The 26374-nt window shown below is 30.8% G+C and overlaps 1 protein-coding gene across 1 annotated transcript; it reads left to right on the top strand.

Annotated features, from left to right (window-relative positions):
* LOC105196844 (protein naked cuticle homolog 2) lies at positions 1 to 26257 on the top strand. Its single transcript, XM_011162978.3, has 5 exons — positions 1 to 623; positions 18054 to 18274; positions 20572 to 20997; positions 22247 to 22548; positions 23674 to 26257. The coding sequence occupies exons 1-5, from the start codon at positions 560 to 562 to the stop codon at positions 24335 to 24337; spliced, it is 1677 nt and encodes a 558-aa protein (XP_011161280.1). The 5' UTR covers positions 1 to 559; the 3' UTR covers positions 24338 to 26257.
* Positions 26258 to 26374: the final 117 nt, after the last annotated feature.

Below are 26374 nucleotides of genomic sequence, written 5' to 3' on the forward strand. Positions count from 1 at the left end.
CCGTACCTCGTGTCCGCGCTTCGCTTTGCCTCAATACGCGAGCGGCAAAAACACACGATTCTTCCGGCAGTGTCGCGCGACGTTTTCGAGCGAGTGCTGTGAAGGTTGTTTGTTCATCTTCTCTCACGCGTATACATCTATTCGTTGGATGTACTACACGCTCTAAGACGAGCACGTGTGTACAGTGTGCGTCTGCGACGGCGACGATCTTGTGTATTCGCTCGTAATTTTGATGGTCCGTACGTAAGGGCGATTCGAGTGCACGCTTATGATTTACGACATTTACGTGGACCTCGTATGATTTGCGGATTATTACCGGCTGACAATCGAGCACAGGGTGCAGAGAGGATCTTGCGGGGAGCTGCGCATAACCGGAAATACCGAAGGGAGAGCGCACGGATATCTCGTATATGTATTCAGAGCAACGTGTCGGAGGAAGAACAAAGTGTGCCGCTGATTCGAGAACGGGGAGTTAAAGTGTAGAGAGATCACAGCGATCAACCACATACACGCACGCACGCAACACGCACGCACGAACGCATGCACGCATGAAGGTCCCATGGCTACCGGATTGGTAAAGTGGTGGCGAGCAAGGTTCCTCGCTGGCTACAGACCCTTTTCTGGTAATGATCATTCCTTCTTTTCGGGACACACGCTATACTATATTGAGACACTTATTAGGCGTAATGAAATTGATCATGAAAGAGGAAACAAAATCGAATAATGTTAATTTAAGTTTCCGCTGGTATTTGCTAATAGTTCTCATTTTTTTTTTTTTTATTTTAACGAGCTAATTACAGTAAACATGAAAGATGTAAGATCTTATACATCTTGCACTCTCTTATAGACTTTATTTCAGATATCCAAAAATTATTTACACGTTTCTTTCTATGAGAAGGAAATTATATTGAATAAATATATTCTTATTGTTTAACTAAATTTAATCCTTTCCTGATTGTAACAAATAATGTAGTTCATTAACATAATGATCTCTTTGCAAATCTTGTGCAGTATTTTTTTTTAAATTATACTAATTTATAAATTTGTAAATAATTTTAGTGCAAGAAAAAGAAATAATTTTTTCACACATTTTGGAACGTTGCGTTCGAATCTATCGTCAAAAAAATTTCATCAGGATACATATTATGAAATTATTTAGAACGAATTTTGATCAAAATTATTCCGTTTTTCCTAGAAAACACACAAAAAAAATATTTAAAGAATAGGGGAGACCGGGGCTATTCGTTCGACTTTTTTTTTGTGTCTCCTGAGTCCTATATTCATTTAAAAAAAAGGAGGGGGTGGCGGTTTGAAAGGTTGAACCTTCCCCTTCACAATGCTGGAATAGATAGAACATAGAAATGTACTTGCTTTGAAGTACATATAAAAATGTCGACCAATGCCAAGAATTATGAATAGCCCCAAGCCTGGGGTAATTCGTAACTAGTCCGAGAATATCCCGAAATTTGTGTTTTAAGTTCAAAAACTGTAAAAAAGCTGTTGTTAAGACTTTCTTTTATTTAAAAAAGGATATAGGTATAAAAAAAACAAATGCAAACATACATGTTTGCATGTTTTTTTATGCTATTGGTGTGACAGATTTTCTAACTTCACAAGTGTCAATCTTTAATGCTTTATAACTTCTTACCTGCTTAAGAGCGACGATTTTATATTCATATTCATGTTCTATATACTAAAATACACAATATTATCAATATTTGAACTAAATCAATGAAGAACTTCAGTTTACCTCAATATTTAACTCTGCGTAGCGCAGACGTTCGTAACGCAGCCAACGTAAGGTTAGGGTTACTCATAGGTGCTGCAATCAGTATTAACGAATCGCCCCGGTGCTCGGTATAACGAATAGCGCCAACATCAACTGTACGCATTATTGCGTATGATCGACAAAAATAGACATCACACAGCAAAAAATAAACATGAAATGTTTCAAATACATTCAACTGGACACTATACATTCAAAGTTTTCAAAAAAAAATCTTATTATCTTATTTATATTTTGAAGAAATGCTGACTATCAGAAATTAATTCGACTGTCGCAAAACGCATTTTTCACTACTACGATTTTAATATGACGCCGTTGCCAACAAAACTTTGTTAGCAACATCGTTACATTAGGACTGTTTACAATATTTAAAGTAAATTTTTAATATGTACCCATAAAAAGATATTTCCAATTATTGAATTACCCCGTCTAACGATTAGACAACCCCTAATTGAATAATGCCAGTCGGAATTAATTCCAAATATCCAATTCCGAGTTTCATAATACATGCCCAGGTTAAATTTTAAAGATATAGTACATTGACATCACTGATAGTGACATAATATCACTGATAGTGACCGTCATTTGTTTAAAAAAGTATTTAACCCTTAAACACACCGATTCTGTAAAATACGGAAACATATTTTTGGGTCTGGAAGACTTTTTCAACTTTGAGAAACTATAACTTTGATTACAATCAATATTTTTCTACGATTTTTTTTTTAAACAAAAGTTCAAAATTTCACGAGTGTGACTGTACAATCGGTATTGCCAAAAAATAATTTAATGTAAAGTTATAAAAGCAAAACCATTAAGCAAAAATGAGAAATTGGTTAAAAATCCACTTTTCCTTCAAAAAATTATATCTTTGCAACAAAAAACGTTTAAGGACTTTCAAATACGGCGTTTTAAAGCTAAAGAGTCACACTTTCAAAATAAAATTTGGCAAAGTCATTTCTTTTAAAAAGTATAATTATGTAACATAGAGAATATGAGGTATTTTTGAGCATTTAGAAATTCACTTTAAAAAAAAATCATATCTTTGCAACAAAAAACTTTAAAGAACTTTACAATACTTTACGGCGTTTTAAAGCTAAAGGTTCATACTTTAAAAAAAAAAATTATATCATTGTCATTTCTATTAAAAAATGTACTTATGTAACAAGGCGAATATGAGATATTTTTGATTAAATCGTGTCTAAAATTGAAAATTGATGTGTTTCATGATATATTTCAAAAAAATTCCCTTTTCTACAGCATTTTATAGTATTCCAACTTTAGACAGAGTATATGCGAGTAACATCCGCAAACCGACTTGTTCGAACGTATTTTGTCCAGCTTTTTTATGTAAAATACTCACAAAAAAAGTTTCACTTACACACTATATGGGTCGCATTAACGTTAACAAAACTTTGCTGCCGTGCCGTTCGAATTCTAGTTGACCAAAAAAGTTGATCAACCATATCAATCGAAAGAGGAGATTTCAAACTTTTTTTTACGTCTTGGTCCGAACCTCCTATCTCATTCCGTCTTCACATAGCAAGCGTTCAAAACTTTATATGAGGTCTCTCAGACTCACTTATGTGTTTAAGAGTTAAACAAGTTTAAAAAGTATTGTGCGCAGCGCTTGAAACAATCGAATTGTTTTACGCATTGCGCACAATGAATGGAATAGGGAACAGAATAAGGAACTGTTTAATTAGTTAATTGAAGAAGGAAAACATGTTCCTTCCTTATTCTCTATTCCCTATTTCATTTATTGCGCGCAGCTCCTTTGTTTATATTATGGCGTATATGATTTCTGTCGGGAGCGTCCCATTTGACCACGTGCAATTGTCCATAGCTACCCCCATAGCACAATTTTTTTTTGTGTCAATCAAAATCACAAAAAATTTGATCAAACAATCAAAATATTTTATATTAAATTAGCCAATTAGCGACGTGGGCAGTTAGGTGACACCTATCTCTGCTAGCAGGGCCAAAAATAGGATAATAAAAAAGAAAAAGAAAATAAAATATAGAACTAATTTTGTACTAATTTGTAACACATAAAATAAATGAATATTTTAAAATAATATAATTATCTTTATAACAATTCACATCTTTTTCTTTCAATTAGCTTTAAGAATAACATATTCTTTCTTTAGCAAAACGTCTTGAACAACACTACTTTATTTGATGTACAATAATTAGTACTATCCAAATATAAAGTTTAAGAATTTGTAATACTCTCCTTCTCAAAATCATCTGTAACTCTTGATGATGTAAAGTTCTCGTTTTTTCCAGCAGAATCGAATAACTTTCAATTTTCTCTTTTTGATATATCAAATTCGTCAAAAAATTTTTTTCTATTTTATGTAAAAAGGAAAAAAGTATTATTTGAAAAACGCTTTTATTTTAATCATCAATATAGTCTTCGCCTTGTCTAATGACCTACCATCGATGTACAAGCTTGAAAATTGAAGACACTAGTGTTGAACTTATTATAAAAAAAAAGTTTTAACTCTCTTTATATTTTGTACTCTAAATCGAATTTTTTCCCATTAAAAAAATTTTTTAGGAATCTGATAAGATGCTAGTCGAATAGCGCGAGATCAGGAGAATATGGTAGATATTCGAAAAGTTCTCAATTAAGTTCTCCGATTTTTCTCATGGGTGCGCTCTCATGGAGGCGAATGTTGAGTGGGAGACGATACCTTTATGGTTGACAAGTTGAGACCGAAGCTTTATGAATTTTGTTTGAACTCTTTCCAACTGCTGACAATAAACGTCTGTATTAGCTGTTTGATTTCTTGGTAGGAGCTTATAGCAGACAATTCCGCGCATATTCCACCATACATTTATATAAATAAATAAATAAATATAAAGAAATTTTTTAAATCAAAATGACTTGACGGTAATTACATCTTGTCCGAAAACCTCACACAACAAATTTCGATGAGACGCATTTACGCCCTTTTTAAATTCATATAACAAAATTGGCCTAATTTGCTACTTTGAAAACTCCTTTGCAATTTTATTTTGTTAACTCACAATAGTTTACAGACGCTCTCAATTTGTGCAGCGTAATTAAATGAATTAAAAACAATCGCATTTTCCTTCTTGTGGCTTGCTTTGAATACAGACGTGCCAACTACAACTCAAAATACGAAGACTTTTTGATCAGTTTCACATGATAATTCAACTTATTAAGTTAAATTTTTTACCATTTTAAATCAAGTTCGCACTTAATCAAAATTTAGTGCTATTTTTGTGCTAATTTTTTGCACTAGTAGTCTGAATTTTACTCAAACCGCTTAGCGAAAAATCACATGAAAAATAAGAAGGGATTAGCTTGCCATTAAGAAAATATCACTATGTACTCAGAACTACACGTCGTGTCCGACACCTAAATCGGAAGAATTTCTTGTTTGCATGTATTCGGTTCTAAAATGATTTAGATAATATCTACATATTATCAAAATATACCAAAATGGGATCGTTAAAAAATTTGTTGCTTGCATGATTATGGAACCAAACAACCCTTGGATATTGTATATCAAAATTCGAACTTGTTACTAACTGCAACACGTTGAAAATAATTGGTTCAGCCTGAGAGAACGTGCACTGCGCACTAAAGTTTGTTACCTGTTTCGTAACAATTTTCATATATTTCAATAGAGAATATTTGAGAATGATATTTATATATTATTTCTGGTATGGAGAGTCCAGCTTGATGGCAAACGGACTCCCTATTTTTTACGTGATTTCTTGTTAAATAATTTGAGCAGCAAAATTTAGATTAGAGCAATAAATTAGCACATAAATAGCATTAAATTTTTTGACCGAGTGCAAACTTGATTTACGATGATAAGAAGGATAATTCTTTGGATAATTCCTTATTATCAATATATAAAGTTTGATGAACCATGTTCGAATACAAATTAGATGAAGTTTTTATATGTTTTATAATAACATTAACGGAACATAATATGTCCCTTACTTAAATATAAGATTACAAAAAATTTTGAACATATCCTTTTTTTAAATGCATATAAAAATTACTTATTTTTAAATAATTATTCTATAAAATTTGATCGCATTTTTCTATAACAATTTATGTATTTATACAGTTAACTAAATACAAAAGTGTGAATTTTTGTAAAGATATGAATTAAATTTAAAGTTTATTTTATGCAGTATAAATTAGCACCAAATCAGCACTAATTATATCTATTTTTATTGTTCTTTTTTTCTTTTTTGTGGTCTCACCAGCTTTATACTATGCAGAACCAGTTTCTTCTAAATGGCACGTAATAAAATTATGTCTTGTAACACAAATTAATACAAAATGAGTATTAAATACTTCAATAAATCCTTTTTTATTTTGCTCATTTGGTCTTGCTGCTACTAAAACTCGACAAATGACTTAAATGTTAAAAAGTTATTGTAAAACTAATATTATATAAGTTATTTCTTACATTTGAAATACATTATTGAAAAAAAGTTTATTAAAAAATCATAAAATTGAAATTTGTTTATATTACTTTTTTATAAAAAAACAAACTAAATGCTTAACATTTCTAATTTGTTTTCTAATTTTAATAAAATTTTACTAGAACAAAATAGTAAATACAGATATGATTCTTCTAAAATGACATCTTTTTTATTTCTTGGAAATTAAACATTGCATTTTATTAATAAAAACATACCACTGATAAAAACATGATCTACTTAAATAAAATTAAAGAAGTAAAAATCATTTATATATTCATGATTTTTTTATACAAAATCTGCTAAAAATGAATTCTTCAAAAGTAAGAATAAAATTTACACGATTTTTTTTCACATGTTCTAGTTTAAACAATAGTACGTATGTCACTGACAATAATATAAAATTATTTTACAGGTTTATAGCATTCCAAGATTATTTTATTTATATTTTTTTTCCAAAATTGGGCAGTTACGCTTATATAAAAATAATCTACATTACGTGTATACAATGTAAATGTAAACCGTAATATTTTACGCAGGGTTTGAATTGATGGATCCAACTCAATAAAATTCATAATAAATTTTTTGTTTGATTTTTTAGAGATTTCAAAAATTGTGTAATTTAATTTATTTTTGTTTTAATTTTCTTCAAATATTAATTATAGTTAAAAACCTCATTTTTTATTTGTTTAGCAAATTTATAAGAGATCTACGCAACAAATGTTTTTTAAAATTTTGTACATAATAAAATTAATACAAAATTGACGAGAACTAATGAGCAAAGCTAAGTCGTATTAGTAAACCTTTTAATAAATTCTTATAAAATCAAACGTTTCGATAAATATGATTTCGATAAATATTTCATCTTCAGTGAAATTATAAGACATAAAATTGTATCAAACCGAAACGCATATGTTTTATGCATTACTGCAGTTACTGATTAAAAAGATGTAAACTGTACATCTATAATCTAGAAACGTTTTTGGATGTTTGCATACAAAGATTAACATCGTTAAAATTACAGTCCTCTGACTACTCCATCTTCAAATGCCAAAACTTGATATTTGTTACCAATCAGGATTCGATATTGTGCTCTTATTCTTTGACATTTATATTGATGGCAGAAAATGAGAAAAAAGAAAAATATATCTGTTTTTGATGGTCGTACCATGTGAGGAATCTCATTAGTCCTTGACAATTTTTTAAATCATTAGAACATATTTATTATGTAATTATGATTCACTTTTATTATTAATTTAATGGAATTATTTTTGTTAAAAAATTAATTGAATAAAAAAATAGTCGAATCCATAGAATAATAGATTTGGCATTGAATTGTCCGTTACGTGTATATACATATACATATATGTATGTATGTCTACATTAAATAATAAATTAAATTAAATAAATTGAAATTAGTTACAACGAGCAATTCACAATCTACTGAAGGGGAAAAAAAGATTTGTGAGATAGGAAAAAGATAGCATATATTAACAACTAATGTCATGAAAAACATTTTTAATTATAAAAAATCACTGATCTTATACACTAATAAGTGCTTATACACTAATAAAATAAAGTTTTATAAACATTTTATAAAATATATTCTATTTAAGAAAAATTTTGTTTTTATAATTTCTTTGGTTTAAAAAATAACTTCTTGAAATAATTTTTTTGCTGTTAATAAGCATTATGCAACATTCACTGTAAGGATGAAATGTCGCAAGAGCGGTTATATTATCAATAACACTCACGACTCTTTTCCGTATATAATGTAATTTTATATGCCGAATGCATATTATGTCACACATTATGTCACATATTAAACTTAATTACATTATTTGAAAGTCATATTCAAAGCCTTCAAGCTGGACTAAAGTTAAAAAATTAATACATGACATACTTCTCAAAATTGCGTAAAGAAATATACACTTGTAAAAATCTTTACTATTTTCAAAACTGAAATTCAACTTTTGTTTATTAATGTTTATTGTGTAAAAATACAATAAACATTAATGATCAGCAACCTATAATATCCTATAATATCTGAATTGCTGAAACAAAATAATTTTAAAGGTTGCTCTTAGAATTCAACGCGAATTATACAAAATAACATGATATCTTTCATCTATTTTATATCTTTTTTCTTTCTTTTAATAATGTTGGCAATACAATTAATTATGTAAAAACTCATTTTTATAAAATGTTTTTAAATTAAAGAAAAAAGGAAAACATTTTTGTTACAATGTTCTAGATTTGCATAATTTTTTTAAAAATTTATTAGCCTTTTTTTAAAATTTTTCATAAAACGCGAAACAATCGCAAATATTCCTATACATACGAACGATAATGTAACTCAAAAATTGTCATTTTCAAATTGTTAGCAGAAAAAGAGAATTCTATAAAGAATTCAACATTGAATGATATACTTTCTTCATTTTTCTATAGTCAGTTATTACATTAAAAACGCATTTAAAATTAACATTACACTTTTAAAAATAATAAATTTTAATGAAACTTTTAAAACATTTAAATTAATAAACTTATTTCTTGTTATACATATATTTGCAGTAATTGAACAGTATATCACGTTTACGAAGTGTTTCTTAAATTCAATATAATAATGCAATTTAATTACGAAGAGCAAGAATGATTATAACGAAGATGTTTTGTAAACTAGATAAATCTGTCTTAAAGAATTCTATATGTAATGGATTTGTAGAAAATATAAATACTTGAAATAACGTTTAAATTTTATACCATTAAAATACCGCTTCTTATTTCAATTTATTTGCCAATTTATTTGCCTTGTCAAAATGATAAAGAACACCGCACAATCCTTATGGAAATTGGATTTTGATAGAATTGGCTAAAAATTTAATATGTTGTACAGTTTGTCATCTTGATGAAAAGCCTTCATAGTTACTACCCCCAATAATTAATCGTTTGACCTCTACGACGTTCTACTTCTCAAAAGTGTTTGTCACAATATCTTATTTTCAACGAGTAAGATGCATTCCAACTTTATTTATTCATTATAATTAATAATATTAATGATACAACTTACTGTATGTACAAGAGCAATAATCCACATTTTAATTGATTTGATGTATACTTAGTGATATTCAAAGGTATACAATTAACAATAGTGGATAGATAAGCATGTGCACAAAGCATATAGAAAAGCGAATAGTTTCTCTCTCCCTCTCCCGTCCTCTCTTTTTCTCTTACTCTCTTTCTCTTTCTAAAAAATATTCTAAACTATAGAATTAAATAGACTGCGCAACTTTCAGTATTTTTAATGTTTCAGACCGCTTCTATCATATTTTCCGAAATTACTTATTTTTCAGTACAGCGACTGTTGAGTTTTAGTGAACTGCTTAATCACGCGGTCCACTATGGACGAGTGCCATATTCTATTCTATTCTTCTACGAATATCTATCTCCCTTATCGTTTTTCGTCCAGTAATATTACTAATGCACTTTGTTTTTATGTTAGCTCTTAAACACACCTATCTCGTAAAATACGTAAACACATTTTCAAGTCTGGGAGACTTTTACAACTTTGAGAAGCTATAACTTTGATTCCAATCAATATTTTTCAACAATCTTTTTTTTTTTTCATATGAAAGTTCAGAATCTCAGAAATGTGACTGCATAATCGACATTGACGAAAAATGATTTATTGTGAAGTTATAAAGGAAAAACCATTAAGCAAAAATTAAAAATTGTTCAAAAATCCTTTTTACCTTTAAAAAATCATATCTTTGCAACAAAAAATTTTTAAGAACTTTACAATACGGCGTTTTAAGGCTAAAAAGTCATACTTAAAAAAAAATTATTTCTATTAAAAAGTATAATTATGTAACGAGACGAATATGAAATATTTTTTATTAACTCAAGGTGTCTAAAATTGAAAATTAATGTGTTTCATAATATATTTTGGACCCTGCGCAGAAGTCCCCCTTTCCACAGCTTTACATAGTATTCTAACTGTAGACAGAGTATATGCGAGTAACATATGCGAACAAACCTGTTAAAATGTGTTTTGTCCGGTTTTTTTTAATATAAGATTAGTCACAAAAAAATTTCATTCACACATAATAGTAGTCCCACAAATTCCAACAAAACTTTGTTGCCATGCCGTTCGAATTCTTCAGCAATAAAGTTGATCAACCATGTCAATCAAAAGAAGATTTTAAACTTTTTTTTTACTCTTTGGTCTGAACTTCCTATCTCTTTTGGTCTTCACACAGCAAGCATTTAAAACTTTATATGGGGTCTCTCTGACCCATTTGTGTGTTTAAGGGTTAAATACATGTTTCAATGTATTTTGCTAACGTACATTGATAATTGAATTTATTAATCGATTGTTTGCTTTTAATTTAAAACCATGTTTTTAATTAAACTGTTTTAAAGCGTAACAATTTAGTATATTTTTGTTTAATTAAAAGCTCTTTAATTATATGTAATTGTTAATATTTTAAGCGTTTCTTTAACTTTATTTTATTTTAAGTTGAATCTTTTCTGTTATCGGAATGAATAAGTATTTTCAGTTGCTATTTTTTTTTTTTATTTATTTTCTGTTTATTACACCTTGAATATTTTCTTATTTTTCAAATTTGCTTTGCGTGCCATATGCTTGTTAGCGTGTAGGCAAACTCTTTTTCATATATCCATAAATATATGGGACCTACAGTTTTAGTGTCGGTTTTGAACAACCTATTAGACAAGACTTTCCTGGGCAGGGTTACTAAAATTATACACAGAAATAATTAAAAACATGTGAATAATGACATAGGCATGTATCTTACTCGTCGAAAATTAGATATTGTGACATTAAACATTATTGAGCGCCTCGAAGAGAAGATCAAATGGTCAATGGGTCATGGAGGTTGTGACCATGGAGACTTTTTATCAGGCTAATAAAATTTATAAAATCAAATTTTTAGTCAAATCCACCGAAATCTAATTTCCATAAGGATTATGCGGGGTTTTTTTCTGTAAATTTTGTTTTCAATTTATACTCGAGGATTGAAATCTACATAAGTCAAGGTAGTCCGAATAAAACTTGTTTAGTGAATTACTGATTGATCATTTTCTTATTGCATATATTCCCCCCAAAAAAAAGAAAAAAAAAGTTTTTAGAACAAAAAAAGTTTCGAAATGTAATTACTTTTTAAACGCAATTTCCTTTTTAACAATAATTAAAATGTATACTTGATGAAGATATGCTTCTTTCTATTTCCATTGTCTACTGGTTAAAGTATTAAACAAATTTTATTCAGATGATACACGAATATACCTGAGAAAAAGCTGAGCAATCAAAGAGTGACAAAGGTTGGGAGAAAACAAAAATTCAACGGATAAAATAATGCAAAAATGATGAGCATAGCGAATGACGACGTCTGTACAATCAATCGTGCTGCCGCAAAAATAAATTACGGTCGTCAGCAGTGGATAATATCAAGATGTTATCATAGCGGACACCACGTGGTCTTACATCATACTTACTCGTTTCTTAGTTTTCGGTTTATGTCTATAAGCTACACATTTGTCTTGTAACGCGTCTGCAATAACGCGTCTAAATATTCTGCAAAAATTAACAAAAATCCCTATGCAAGAGACAACTTTATATTGTCTTTTTAATTTAACCTTTGGTAGAAGTCTTTGCTAATTTTTACTAAGAAATAACGATGGCTACCACCGACGTCAACGCAATATAAATATTTCATTAATCATAATAAATTATAATAGTAGCGACAGCAGTAGTAGTAGTAGTAGTAGTAGCAGTGAAGAATCCGATAAATATCTTGAAAATTATAATGAAGACGACTTTTAAATTCCGAATTAGAAATTTTATATACAATATTTATGGTAAGTGAAACGCGCGGAGAAACGTTTGTTCAAATAAAATATCCGATTATGAGTGTGTTGTTTCTGAGTCCCGACATGTATTTTAAGATTTTTAGTTAGTGTATATAATATACTTATATATTTTTATTTATTATTTAGTTATGGAAATATTTCCTATGAAATTGTGTTTATTTTAAAAATAAAGAAATATACATGTATGTTTAATGAGTTTATAGAATGCTTCCTGAAACATTTGAAGAGGTGCTACGAATGGTCGGTGTAAGATTAAGGGCCATCGATACTACAGATGGAAATAATCCTTCTATAGTGAAACAACTCTTTATGGTTAACTCTTTTGCCATATGGTTTATAGCTATTCCTAATTCTTATGTAAAAAGGTGATCCACTGTAGCCATTCATTTAAATTTTATACAATACTTAATTATTAACAATACTTTGTTATTAATTAATGTTAACATAATATAACAAAGATAATACGAGCGACCATAATACTCACACAACTATAATACCACCTTTTCTTCTATGTATATAAATAAGTTAATGGCAACAAGTCCTAAAAAATAATATACAATTATGTATTAATAATTTCAAAATAAAATTACATGTTCATATTTAATTCAGATTCATTTTCACCAAATTTAGAATTGGAAAAGGAATTGCATTTAGAACACTGCGATGTGTTACATATGCATTACTGTTCCACGATTTATTCAATGGCTAAAGAATCGTGACATTGCTACAAAAGTATAATTGAACAATTTCGAAGAGCATGTAGGTATTCGAATATCATTGGTCTTATCGACGGAACCCACATTAAAATTCGGACTCTAAAAGTAGATCCCGCTTCGTACATAAATAGAAAAGGATTTCACTCCATTACCTGTATGAGATTCACGTGGGCATTTCTCGCATTGTTTTGCCGGCCATGTGGGATCTGTACACAACGCTTTTTTTTGTAATTTATCGCTAGTAGAGTTTCTTGCAATACACGAGGTATATTTTCCTGAAAATTTCCATCTAATTGGCGATGTTGCAAATGGTGTTCATCTGTACTTAATAATACCATGGGGATTTGATACATAGATAAAAAAACTTTAATTATTGCCTATCAGTAGAATAGCCTATTACTAGAATAGCAATTGAGCAAGCTAGGTCATTTTAAAGATTTCGGAGTTAGGTTGTTTACCGTTAATTGATGTTAAAAAAATTTTGAAGCTTTGGTCTGCTATGTGTTACACAATATTTGTATTTTACAAGATAATCTATTCGATGTAGGTAGTGACGAAGAAGTTGTTGCTCCAGTATTACATGATAACTTGATTGATTCAGATAACATTAAAAGAATTGTAATAACAAATGCCTTAAAGATATAATGAAATTTGTAATACATCAGAAGTGTACTAATAAAATTATTAAACACAAATAATTGGCAGGCTTTTCAACGGTCATAGTTAGATCTTAGTGTTGAAATAAATGTTTCTTGCGTGAAAATGCCTCGATAGTCGAACTGGCTAATTGCAAGACACCCGGACGAAATATAGGAATATTCAGGTTCAAACTCGAGGCTGTGATAATATTTTTTTATAAAAAATTATATAAAATTCGGGATATGGAAAAATTGCAGAGATGTTTGTGGACATTGGTAATATTAAATTGATTTTCAGTTTAAGGCTCTTGAGTCGGCCGAAAACTCCGTTTCGATGATGACAATAGAATAGGCTTGAAACGTAACATGCTGACAATGAAATTTTGTCTTGCATGTCATTTCGTTATTATATGTTTCATTGTGAAAATGGGACTTGACAAATTTGTAAAAATGGGCCCCAAGTTATCTTTGAATTTTATACCTAAAAGCATATTTTTTGCTCCTTTCAACAGCTGTCCGTGTATTTTTCTACCTGAATAGGCTTCACTTCATGTGCTTTTTACGACTAAATAGTAAATATTGACTATTAGAATGAAAAAGAATAGTTAAGGCCCATTTTTAAAGTGTTTTAAAGCGATTCTCATTATTTTAACTAAATTATTTTTGTTTACAAATGGCACACAAGAAATTTTTACGTGTGATTGCTTATAATATCACGATTTCAATATGGCTGCGGCGACTATTCAGGAGCCTTAGTTTTATGATATAACAGTACTAGTTTAATTTAAGAACCATGTTGGAAACCGAAAATAGTGATACAGTTTGACAGAATTAGAAATGGTGTGTAAAACCACATAAAAACGTTATTTTAGCATTAAAATGTATAGCTACGACTGTTAAAAAGTTGTTCATCTCCTTGAGAGAATATATAGCTAGTCCCCTTAAGTGGTACCTACCGATATTAACAACATTATCTTCATATTGACTTTACAGAATTATAAAATCCATTTACAGAATTGAAATACGCGTAAAAAAGAAAAACGTATAATAATAATATAGTTTACAAAAAAAAATCAAAGAAAAAGTTAAAAGTTTATGCGTACAACTTATGTTAGTAGTTGTCAGGTAGTCCTGAGGATTAATTTTACCTTAGTGCAGAAGTTGTTTGTATAGCTCATACGTATAAAATGAGACATTTATATTGTTCAGATAATTAATGAACAAACCACTTGAAATTACGATTGAATGCCAAACAAAAAAGGTACTTGGTCGTGTAGCTTTACGCATATACATTTAGCTTACATTTTGCCAAGAAACATAGAGAAGAAATTAAACGGAAATTGTATCAAACAATAGGTGGCAGATCTTGCATTAGACGCTAAAATCGAAGAACAAGGACAGATGATGTATTTATAAGTGCTTGATAAAAAGCGTTAGTTTGTTTGCTTGGCCTTAGATATTCTTCCCTTTATTTCGCCCCGTGCGCAACTACGTGCCAACTCTCGATGGAAAAAAATCTGTACTATCGACGTCGGCCTTTGGTTTAGCACACCCTTAAGACAATGTTTTACTTAAGTCTGTCTTATTTTAAGATCATCTTAAGTAATGTCTTGAGATGCTAATACGGTTTTCTAATTGAATGATGACATTTTATGATCCTATTAAACATTTTGCCGATATTTTGCGTTGTTTTTGCACGAAATGTCTAAAGTACTTAAAATGAAGATAATAACCGTAAAAGATTCGACTATGAATACCGGTCTTTACGTTTAGTAACACACTGTCTTGTTTTTCAAGTTTTAAAATAAAATGTGATTTTGTTTGTGATTTAAGACTTTAAGATACAAGACAATTAGTCCCGATCTACAATAGGCGTAGTAAGCCTTAAGCCGTAAGAAATTGACCAATCATAATTGAATATGAGGAGAATAATCGACCATAGTTGATCAATTTCTTATGGCTTAAGATTTACTACATCTATTGTAGACCGGGACTTATGCGTATTAAAGACAAAGACTTAAAGCATAAAACGTTGTTTTGAAATTATAAGTCAGACGTTCTACTCAGAATCTATAATGTTAAATATTCTTGAAATATTCATAATATTCAAAGAAATTTCTAGTATATCCCGAAACATTTACTGAATATAAAAGCGGATTTTTTACTAACATTTAAATGTAAAATATTCAAATGTTAGTAAAAATACATACTTTGAATTTTTCAAGAATATTTAAAAAATATACAGAATATTTTTTTACATATATAATTTTTACATATACTTTATTACATATTAGAAAGATATTTTGCATATATTGCAAGAAATAATTTTTCAAGGAATATATATCGACTTCAACTTTTATGCACATAAGTAAAATGCTTATAACTAAAGCAAATGCGAGGATTTTTCCGTTTTTAACAAGCGTCAAAATCTGTTTTCTAAAGTTATGAAAATCGAGATTTTGCCGTCTGCAATAGTGAAAGATACATAAACTCGCAACATCAAGATTTTAATTATTCTGACGAAAATTTAAGCCACTTTCCTGATTATAACAGTGGTTGAAAGATTTCTTCATTGACGGAATACCGCGTCGCGCGACTGCTAGCGCAGGGAAGCGTAAAAATACCGTAAAAATATCTGCACCAAACACGCGTCACTGGTTGCGGATGCCGCGTATTAAATGCCACCTTTTTTTCTGTTTTTTTCAATCGAGTGCAGAAATTGCGATCATGCACGATGGAAAAGCGAACGACCGGAGAACGGTTTCCTGACTGCGTTCCCGACTCGTGCCGCGCCCAATCGCACATTTGCATATCGATATACATATAATAAAACAATCCTGAGAAATAATAATCGCCCCCTTAAGACAAAAAAAAACCGGACAAATTCGATCTTGGTTTTTTCTGTCATATTTTGCAAGGAAAAATGCGTAGATCTAGAATCTCTAGTCCGGAAAAAATTTAACAATCACTCTTTCAAAAGAGAGATAAAAATTTTGTTTTTGTTTCATTTTTTTCAACATTTACTATAATTTTGTTTTGCTTACTTTTTTATTTTATTCTAAATATATTTCCATATATTGTATTTTAGAATATATATTTATATCTATATACGTTCTATTCTATATTTCTATATTTTAGATAATCATATTCCAGATCATTCTTTTTATTAATGAAAAATATCCATGAAATTTTCCTTTTTTTTTTTAAATTTGATTTGAAAAAGTTCAAAATGTAAAAAAATATATAAAAACATGTGTCTCAGAGAGGGATAAGAGTATATGCTTATATGAAAGATTCTCTCCTTAATTTTTAACAAGGAATTATTAAAAATATTTTTTAAATTAAAGTCATTCCGAGGGGAAATTCACAGCCGGCATTGGTGTACAAAATTTCGGCAGTGGACTGCCGAAAAAAGTAAGCAGTGACCTATAATATTGACGGCATTGTCGTCAGTGGTTGGGGAGCTCACTTCAGAGTCGGTTTTTCGATCATGGGGTTGAGCACAAAAATTTTTGAATACTTCGGGAAAGCTTTAGAATTCTTGTGCAGGCATTGGCGTATGATAATGGGCACGCGGTAGTGTTCATAATTGCATGGCATTGCCTTAATTTTAATATAGGATTGACGGCATTGTAGGCATTGACTAACAATAAGCATTGTCGGCAGTGTACAAAAATGTCGGCAGTGTTTTACAGCAATGCCAAAAATCGGCATTGGTGTACAAAATTTTGGGTTGTGAATTCCCCCTCGAGTCATTCTGTATATTAAAGTATATTACATTACTCATATATTACATTAAGTACAGTCAATAAAACAGGATTATTTCATTGAAATGTATTCAATAAGTAACTTGTGGTAATTTAATATCTCAAAAATAAATTATAAGATGTTTTATATTATCTAAAATCATTACAATATCATTCCAAAATGAATTTTTTAATCCAAAAACAAGCGAAAAAAGGCATGTAAATATAAATCTTTGTATTTTCATTAAAAGGCATTTCTATTCTAACTTAAATATGTACGTGGTCTTTGCATTTCAATTCAAAGGTCTTCGTATTTAAAAGCAAGTATTACAGTATATTTCAATAGACTATAAGATTTAATCACAAAAAATTAAAGAAGTAACAGCACAAATAAAAACATTTAATTAAAATTTTAAATATTTTTAAAAAAGTACTGCTAGACCTTCAAATATATACATTAGTAGTAATATATAGTAGTAGTAATATATACAGTAGTAGTAACGCGTGCACACACATACATAAACATATTCAATATTATCATAAGTTGTTTTTATTATTTTCTTTATTTTAGTTTAAAAGCTATAAGTGTTTTTTTATATTAAAAATTTTTTACTTTGGTTAAATTATTTTTATATGAATTTTCATACGCCATTAATTTTTACATGAATTTCTATATGGATTTTGAATATCCTTTTGAATATGGATTTCCATAGATGTTGATAGGTTTCTATAGGAAACCTGAAAATTTTTAACAGGATTATCAGTCCTTTGCATTCTTGCATAATGAATCTTGTTACCTGTTCAGTCGTAGGGACCAATACGGAAGGTAGCGATTCTGAAGAATTGCTCACGGGCGTCCCAACAACCTGCAACGTCTCATCACCACCGACGACGGAGGCGCAACCGATTTTAATTTCCCCCGTGGAGCCGCCGCAGGTCACAGCTGATGGCTCTAATATACCTGCAGAACCTACCGCTAACGATGAACAGCCAACTGGCGGTACAACAAAACAGCTTAGTTTCGAGGTGAAATATTTTGATTTATATATCTTAGTACGGAACGAAAGAACGACTCGTAGCAAACAGCGTCGACTATATTAGGAATTTTAATAATGGTTTAGTGTAAAAATTTATGATAGTTTGCTAATATTGTTTAGTAACATATCTTACTGCTAAAGTATTGCTCGTTACCTTTTTTAATTTACAAAATCTTATTAGTGCAACGGTTATATTAAAATCGGTCATTTAAAAAGTAACAAATAAAAAATCTCACTTTTAGAAAATTGAAAAAACTGTTTAGTTTTTACAACTGCAGTGGAAGGTAAAGCAAGATAGAGTGACAAGGTAAAACGGAATTCCTTGTATCGTGCGATTCGAATATAAGAATCACAATCCAATATACGTGTTAGATGTGATCCCTTGATCCCATTGAAAGTTACTCACGAGCCAGCAAAGTAAGCAACTGTATTATCGAATTAGACCATAATTTATATTTTTTGCGGTTTTCTTATAATTTTATCTCATTTTTTTTTCATTTATGATATTAGTATTAAATTGTATACTTTTAAAGTGTATCCCATTTTGCCCAGGAAATACCTCATCTTACTTAACCAGTGGGGCAAGATGGGGAAAAATGTTTTTTAATTTTTTTAAACAAAGTTTATAATTCTTTGAAGATTTTATTTAATGATAATTATATTAAAAAATTAATATTCAAAGAATATTTAAGAAGTAAAGATGATTCATTGATTATAAAAACCTAACTTTTATTCATTATCAGACCTTAACTACACTGTTTTGTTCCCACATTCTCCTACTAAAAGTAATTAAAAATATGTAAAAATATTATTTTATACATTAGATGAATGGAGTATACCACTATTAAAATTTATTTCTAACAAAAAATTAATTTTGAAAATTTTGATTTATGTTATTTTTTAGTCTCAGTAAAAAATTTTTCATGTATAGTTATATATGTATAATAATTGTATACCAAATATATCTATATATATATTCAAATATATACAACTATGTATAATTATATATAAAAACCATACATAATTATAAATAATTATAAATAATTGTATTATAATTATAATTAGAAAAAAAGAGGATAACCTGAAGATGACACCCATTTTCATTTTATTGAATAACTTGGTCAATAATCAATATTTTATATTGAAATTTGAACGATTATATTCGGCAAAGTGTTGTTTAACAGATTCTAGACTCAAAGTAATGAAATATTTATTATTTAGGACGTGATTTATAAAAATTTAACACACTGCATAATTGGTGGAAGAGAAAAAGTGGTAATATGGGAGGGGGGGGGTTAGCCCGTTACCAAAAATAAATTCAAAAAATTGTTCTCTTTTTGTTTAAATACAGAATTTTGTACAAAATTATATAATATTTTGTTAAAATAAATTGTTAGAATACTTACAATGCAATGCCGCAAAGTTTTAAGACAAATAAGTGTTGAATTTGATTATGTGATCGCAGACGTGTCTAATGCCTACAATGTGATGCCGCGAAGATAAATAACTGCTGACTTTTGTTATGACAATCACAATCGTAATGTCTATAATATAATGCCGCGATGTTTTAAGTCAAATAAATGTTGATTTTGATTATAAGAACTGCGTTCGAAAATCACTCGAGTGCCCCCGTATATTATTCTATACTTATTTAATATTTAATGAACAAGAATAAAATGATCACGAAGTATCACAGGTGGACATGAGCATGAACTAGCGCGAACAAACAGATCTGTATTGTAGGTTAGACTGCAGGGGTGCGTTTAAAATGGCATCTCTCCATAAAAGTACACCATAACAGCGTTTATTATTTTTAATTAAATCTTTGAGACATAAGACAGATACTGTTTAAGAAGTGATCGCGTTTGCAGTTAACACAAGAATACTTCGTATCTTCCGATTTAACGCTGAAAAAGTTTAAATATTTACATAGATCAAAGCTATCAAATATTATTATATTTATTGTTTAAAATATGTTTTTTTGTTTAAAGCATATTCTTTTGTTATTTAAAAAATATAAACAAAACATTGTTTTAAATAAAAAATACTCTGTTAAACGAAAATCCATAATTATTATGAATTAATGAGAATTCCTAAAAAATATTGGTTTTGTTGTATAAATTCAGAAGAAATGTAAAATATAGTATGTCATATTTTTTGAAGCAGATGAATTATTTGTTTGTTAAGATTTCTTTCAATATGCTACAAATATTGTTATTCATAATTATTGGAATCACGCATTCAAGACCTTTTTTTCTAATTTGAACAATTCTGTGTTTGTTGCAGGAATTTGAGTGCGACGTATCAGTCGCGGAAGGTGATAGGAGGCGGCAGGAATTTTCTTTTACTCTGTATGATTTCGACGGACATGGAAAGATCACCAAGGACGACATAGCCGGTCTAGTAACCACCATTTACGATACACTAGGCGCTTCAATACAAGTACCGCCGTGTGGCAGCAAGACGATTAAGGTGAAACTGACGGTGTCACCGGATCAGCGAGCTAGCAGCAGCAGCAGCCAGGCACCGCGCAATACCTGCTTAAATGCTGCACAGCAGACCACAGCGTCACCCGGTCATCAGCACAACCCATCGTCCTGTTGCCACGTGAAGCATCCTGCCCCGTGCAACCATGCGGCCGCCACCGTCACCACTCGGCATGGCGCAAGCAGAGTTCCTAGAAGGAGAAGAACAACGCGATATCGTTGTCAGGTGAGGTTTACATTCTTCGTACAAATTATGTTGGCAACCACAACTCAGTTGTTTTGATATCCTCAATATACGAGTTGGGAATGTCAGGGATGTCAAAAATGCAAGGAGATATTATATAAGAATGAAGAGATAAATGCGCTGCTTGCGTTTCTTCTCACAAGATTTTCATAGTTACACTCAACATTGTAACTATACGTGCGACATGTATTAATATATATTATATTTATATTATTCAATATAAAATTATAACATTGGTGTTATGTTTCTGTTAATTGGGCTTTTACTGGATTACTTTTAAAGATTTTACTAGAGGAAAGTTAACTAATAAATTGATAAATGAAGTAATAAAATAAATTTTTTTTTTTTATTAAACATCAAAGTTTATAAAATTAAAAGCTAGAATTGAACCTGTCACTCTATACGTTTTCTTGACACCTTATTGGTGTATACATGGATGTATCGTGTCCAATGCTATTTTTTTCTATTTTAAGGGATTAAAGAAAGTATGAAAAAAAATTCATGAAACATCTGTTAACATTGTAATTGAAGATTCTGTTGTTATTGTATATTTTCATACACACACACACATACACACACACACACACACACACACAGAGAGAGAGAGAGAGAGAGAGAGAGAGAGAGAGAGAAAGAGAGAGAGATGTACCAATTTACACTTTACAGCGATTTTACATTCTAAATCACACTACGAGAAAAATAAAAGAAGAAATATAAACAAAACAATTTTGGGGAGTTTAAAAACAAATGTGTAAAATGATCCAATATTATTAATAATATACTCAGTATATTATTGAACTATGCAATTTGAAAGAGAAAATCGTGCAAATTTTATTTTCACTTTTTAAAAATTTATTTTTAACAGATTTTATAGAAAAAAAGCTATAAATGTACGAACTATGAATTTTTATTTTTGGAGTCCGACCGAAATCTTTTATAATTTTGGCCGAAATTGAAAATGATATTCGGTTTACATATCAATTTTGATTGAAACTGAAACTGAATACCGTAACTTTTATAGGAATTCTAAAAAGATTATATGTATAGGCACGCGCACATATATGTATACCATATACTTCTTTCTTCATAAATCTCTATTTAATTATTGAAACCATAGATAATAATTACACCATCCTAGAGTTATAATTTTATTATCGGAATCTATAGTATGTTAAAGCATTATTTAGATTGCTTACAGCCAATTTATTTATCATTTTGATTTCTGTTGCAGACTGAGCGGAAAGAAGTGGAGACCCACAGCGAAGATGACGATGAAAATGCCCGAACGAATCGAGTGCAGCAAGAGGAGCTACGTAGAAGAGTCGGTCCAGTACCTCATTTACCATCTCCCTATTCAAACAGCTCAGAGGGTGATGTGAGCGATGATAGTGACACTTCCCCTGCGTTCTCGCCGTTAACGCCGCTTCTTACGACGAATCATAGGAAACGCAGTGGCGCCTTACAAAGACAGCAATTGCTGGAAATTATTCAGGCCAACATGGAGAAAAACAATCTCAGTTTTCACACAACAAGGTGCATTAATTATGATTAATTTTACAAAATTATCTTAGCGCGTATTAAGATTTTATATAGGGTGACTATTGTAATCACCAGTTAGAAAATCTGCCCATACCCTCATGGGTTGATAGAGCAAGTGAAACTGAGAAGAAAAGTTCTTTACCATTTTTCAAAATTCGTAATAGTTACCGAGATAAAAATTAATCAAGTCGGCATGAGCACGTACTTTACCTATCCACCGTACGCGGGAATCGCCTGTCGCCAAATCATCGGCAGCCGCGGCAGGCGGTGCGGTGAGAAAGGAGAAGCAGCAATAGTTGTCTTACAGCAATAGTTGTCTTACACCCTTTACCGCGCCGCCTGCCGCGGCTGTCAATGGTTTGGCGACCGACGGGCGGTGGATAGGAAAAGTACATGCTCATTTGCCGACTTTATTAATTTTTATCTTGGTAACTATTGCAAATTTTGAAAAATGGTAAAGGACTTTTCTTCTCAGTTTCACTTGCTCTATCAACCCATGAGAGTATGGGCAGATTTTTTGAGTCACGCTGTATATTATCCTTTTTTTTCTAGTGAATATAATTTTATGAAACTTGTTACCTGAAGGTTTTTGGGGTCGCTGAGTACGAATCTAGTGTGAAAAATATAATATTCAAAATGGTGGATCTAATATGGCGGACGGACTTTTTAAATCAACCGAATTTGCATAAAACTTGTTACTCAAAAGTTGAGTTTTGAAGGTTGTTGATTATGAATTTGATGTCAAAAATATAAAATTCAAAATAGCGAATCCAATATGGCTGACAGAATTTTCAAACGAGGCAATTTTCAATATTATGTTTGCCACAATGTCTTTTCATATTACATCTGGCATTTCAAATTTTGTATTTTTGACATCGGATTCGTAATCATAGACTTTGGAAACACCTAAATGTTTTAATTGAATTCTGTCGATTTTGATAATTTTATTCACCATATTCTATCCGCCATTTTGAATTTTGAATTTTTGATATCGGATTCGTAATCAGCAATTTCAAAAAACCTTTACACTTTATTTTGAAGTGTAGATTATTAACCAAAGTTTATGCAAACGAATTTATTCTCTAAAAATAATAGATGAAATCTATTTTTTATTTACAGGAAACGGCCTCAAAACGAACAATCGTGCATTCCATCTCAAAGTCCTCCTCTAGAAACTTCGAATCACAATAATCAGGACTGTCACACGTCTCTGGAGTCTCGTCAAGCGGCCGTGAACAATCAAAAGCCAAACCGGGAAAGTACTCATCATTCCGTGACGTTTCCCAAAACACCGGTCAAATCACGATCGGCGAATCTTAGAAAAACGCGACACGCGACACCAAGGAACAATGCAACACATTCCTCTCCCCAGACCTGTACAACGTATTCGCAAATATTGAATCGTAACGTGGTCGCGCCAACAACGGTCTATAATGATATGATGCACACTACCAGCGGCGGCAATACTCATCGGAACATTGTCAATCTCGTGCCTAACAATAATCAGCAAACGGCTAATCAGACAATTACCAACAATCATAACAACTTGCAGCGTAACGATGCGCAATTCGTTCAAACACAACAATGCGGCAGAGCGAGCAAGAAACATCAACTAAAGCACGCTACGCGAGAACAGGACCAGGCACGGGCGATGGCCCAGGTCGTGCGTTGGCTTGAACGTGAATTCTCGCAGAACGCAGTAGCAGCTACATCCAGCCGAAAGCACGTCCATGAGCATATACACCATCATTATCATCATTATCACGCCGAAGCTCTGGTTTAATCTGTTAAATAAATTCGAATTTTAAATTTTGAACTTCATAATTGTCACGGTAAGATTGAAAGAATTTTAAAAAAAAGATTCTCGAGGCGTAATTTGTGTGTCGTCTGTATAATATCTATATTATTGTTATTCAAAAAAATGATTAGTATTTCACGTTGCAAAAGTGTTTTTTAAATTGTATCATAAGGCTATAACATTTTTTATTTTTGAGCAAAAATCTCCCTAGCAAAAATCAAAATTGGAGCATGAATTGAATGTACTCTCTAAATTTGAATCAATGAAATTTTACTGATTTATACAGTGCTATACTTATAACTATGATCAGTCAGTGATTATTTACTGTCTTTCAGCGATTCCACTTAAGGGGGGGGGGGAATACTCACTAATCGAAATCAGTGCATTATCACTGATCTCACTAATTAGGATTAGTGTATTATCGCTGGAAGGCAGTGCATCACTACCCTGATAGTAAACTGTGCGCACACTGCGCGCAGAGTGGCAGCAAACTCGATCAGATAGTGGCAGCAGATCCATAGTCACCTACATATGTCTGTATCAAGCTCAGGATTTTAGGGGCGATGTCGAGTTATTATTATTTCTCTTGTGATGTACTCACATCAAATTCTCCACATATTAACGTACGGGCTCCAAGATGTTTCCCTCCTAGTCAGACGATGAAAGCTCGCACCGCTCAGTACAAGCTGGTGATCAACACTGGTCGGTTGGGTATTGTGTCGTCAGTCCTGGATGTAGGCTTATGAAGATTTTCCTCTTCTTCGGCCAAAAGCTCAGGATTTGACAACAAAGCTTGCTAACATGTTATGTTAGCAGATTGGCAGCAAAAATTGAGCAGGATCTGCGATGATTTGTGCATGTGGACAATGTGACGGCGGACTAACAGCAGAAAACGAGTATGAGTTGCATATCCTGCTTGATTTCTGTGGCCAATTTGCTGATATAGCATGGTCAGCAGGCTTTGTCTTATTTTTGACAGCAGTTTTTCGACAGTATCAAATAATCCAGACACTGTGTACAATTTGTTGCCACTTTGTCATCAAAAATTGATAGCACGCCATGCGCGAAGTCTGTTTCTGCACGCTTGGCTATCTGTGTAATTAATATATAGTTATAAGTACCACTGAAATCAGGCTGTTCACTGTCTTTTAGTGAATAATATACTGATTCTAATTTAAAGTAAGGAGAAATGATATAAGCCTAAACAAAACCTCGTAAAAATGTAAAAAATACCTGTTTTACGTTTTATTGTCCTAATTTTCACGCTTCTTAGAAATTTTATTTACACTCTTCTGTCACTTTTCCTTTACATTCGACTTATGCTCCCATTTTTATTTTCGCGCGCTAAGGCTCATATACATATACATGTATTGATTATTTTAGGAAATATACTATGAATCATTGATTGAATCTCCAATTTGTCTTCGTAAACAAGGCCAAACCAATTTATATATACTATTATATATCTTTCGAATATATCTATTTTTAATATGAACACAAATGATTACGCGCTATCGTTATTTTTAATGTAAGCGATTATTTTTTTGGGTATTGACAAATATATAAATGTTTGCGGTGCCTGTTAATGTTATTTATATAAATTTATAAGTATAGACATTAGTCAAAACGCGATTCTTTTTCATATGACAAGCAAAAAATGTACTACAGTTTGTTTAAAAAAAACCTTTATAGAGCACTCGCACGTTTGATATAAATTACATTATTATTATTTGCTCAGATCTTCTTGAGCAAAGAAATACAGTTATAAATCTCAGGTTTATGATGTGTGTGTGCGCGCGCGCGCTTGCGTACGTGATACATCTAGTGTTGCAATTAAATAACATAAAATTATCTAAATAAAGATGAAGCACATGTAATGTAATTGACTTATCTAGATATGATAAAGATGATTTAATTTTAAATTTACCTAGATAAAAGATGAAATTATAAATCGTTTTATCTGAATAATTTTAAGATAATATATTAAGAAAAACAATTTAAGAAATTTATTCCTATGAAAAC

Source organism: Solenopsis invicta, chromosome 9 (assembly GCF_016802725.1).
Source record: "Solenopsis invicta isolate M01_SB chromosome 9, UNIL_Sinv_3.0, whole genome shotgun sequence".
NCBI lineage: Eukaryota > Metazoa > Arthropoda > Insecta > Hymenoptera > Formicidae > Solenopsis > Solenopsis invicta.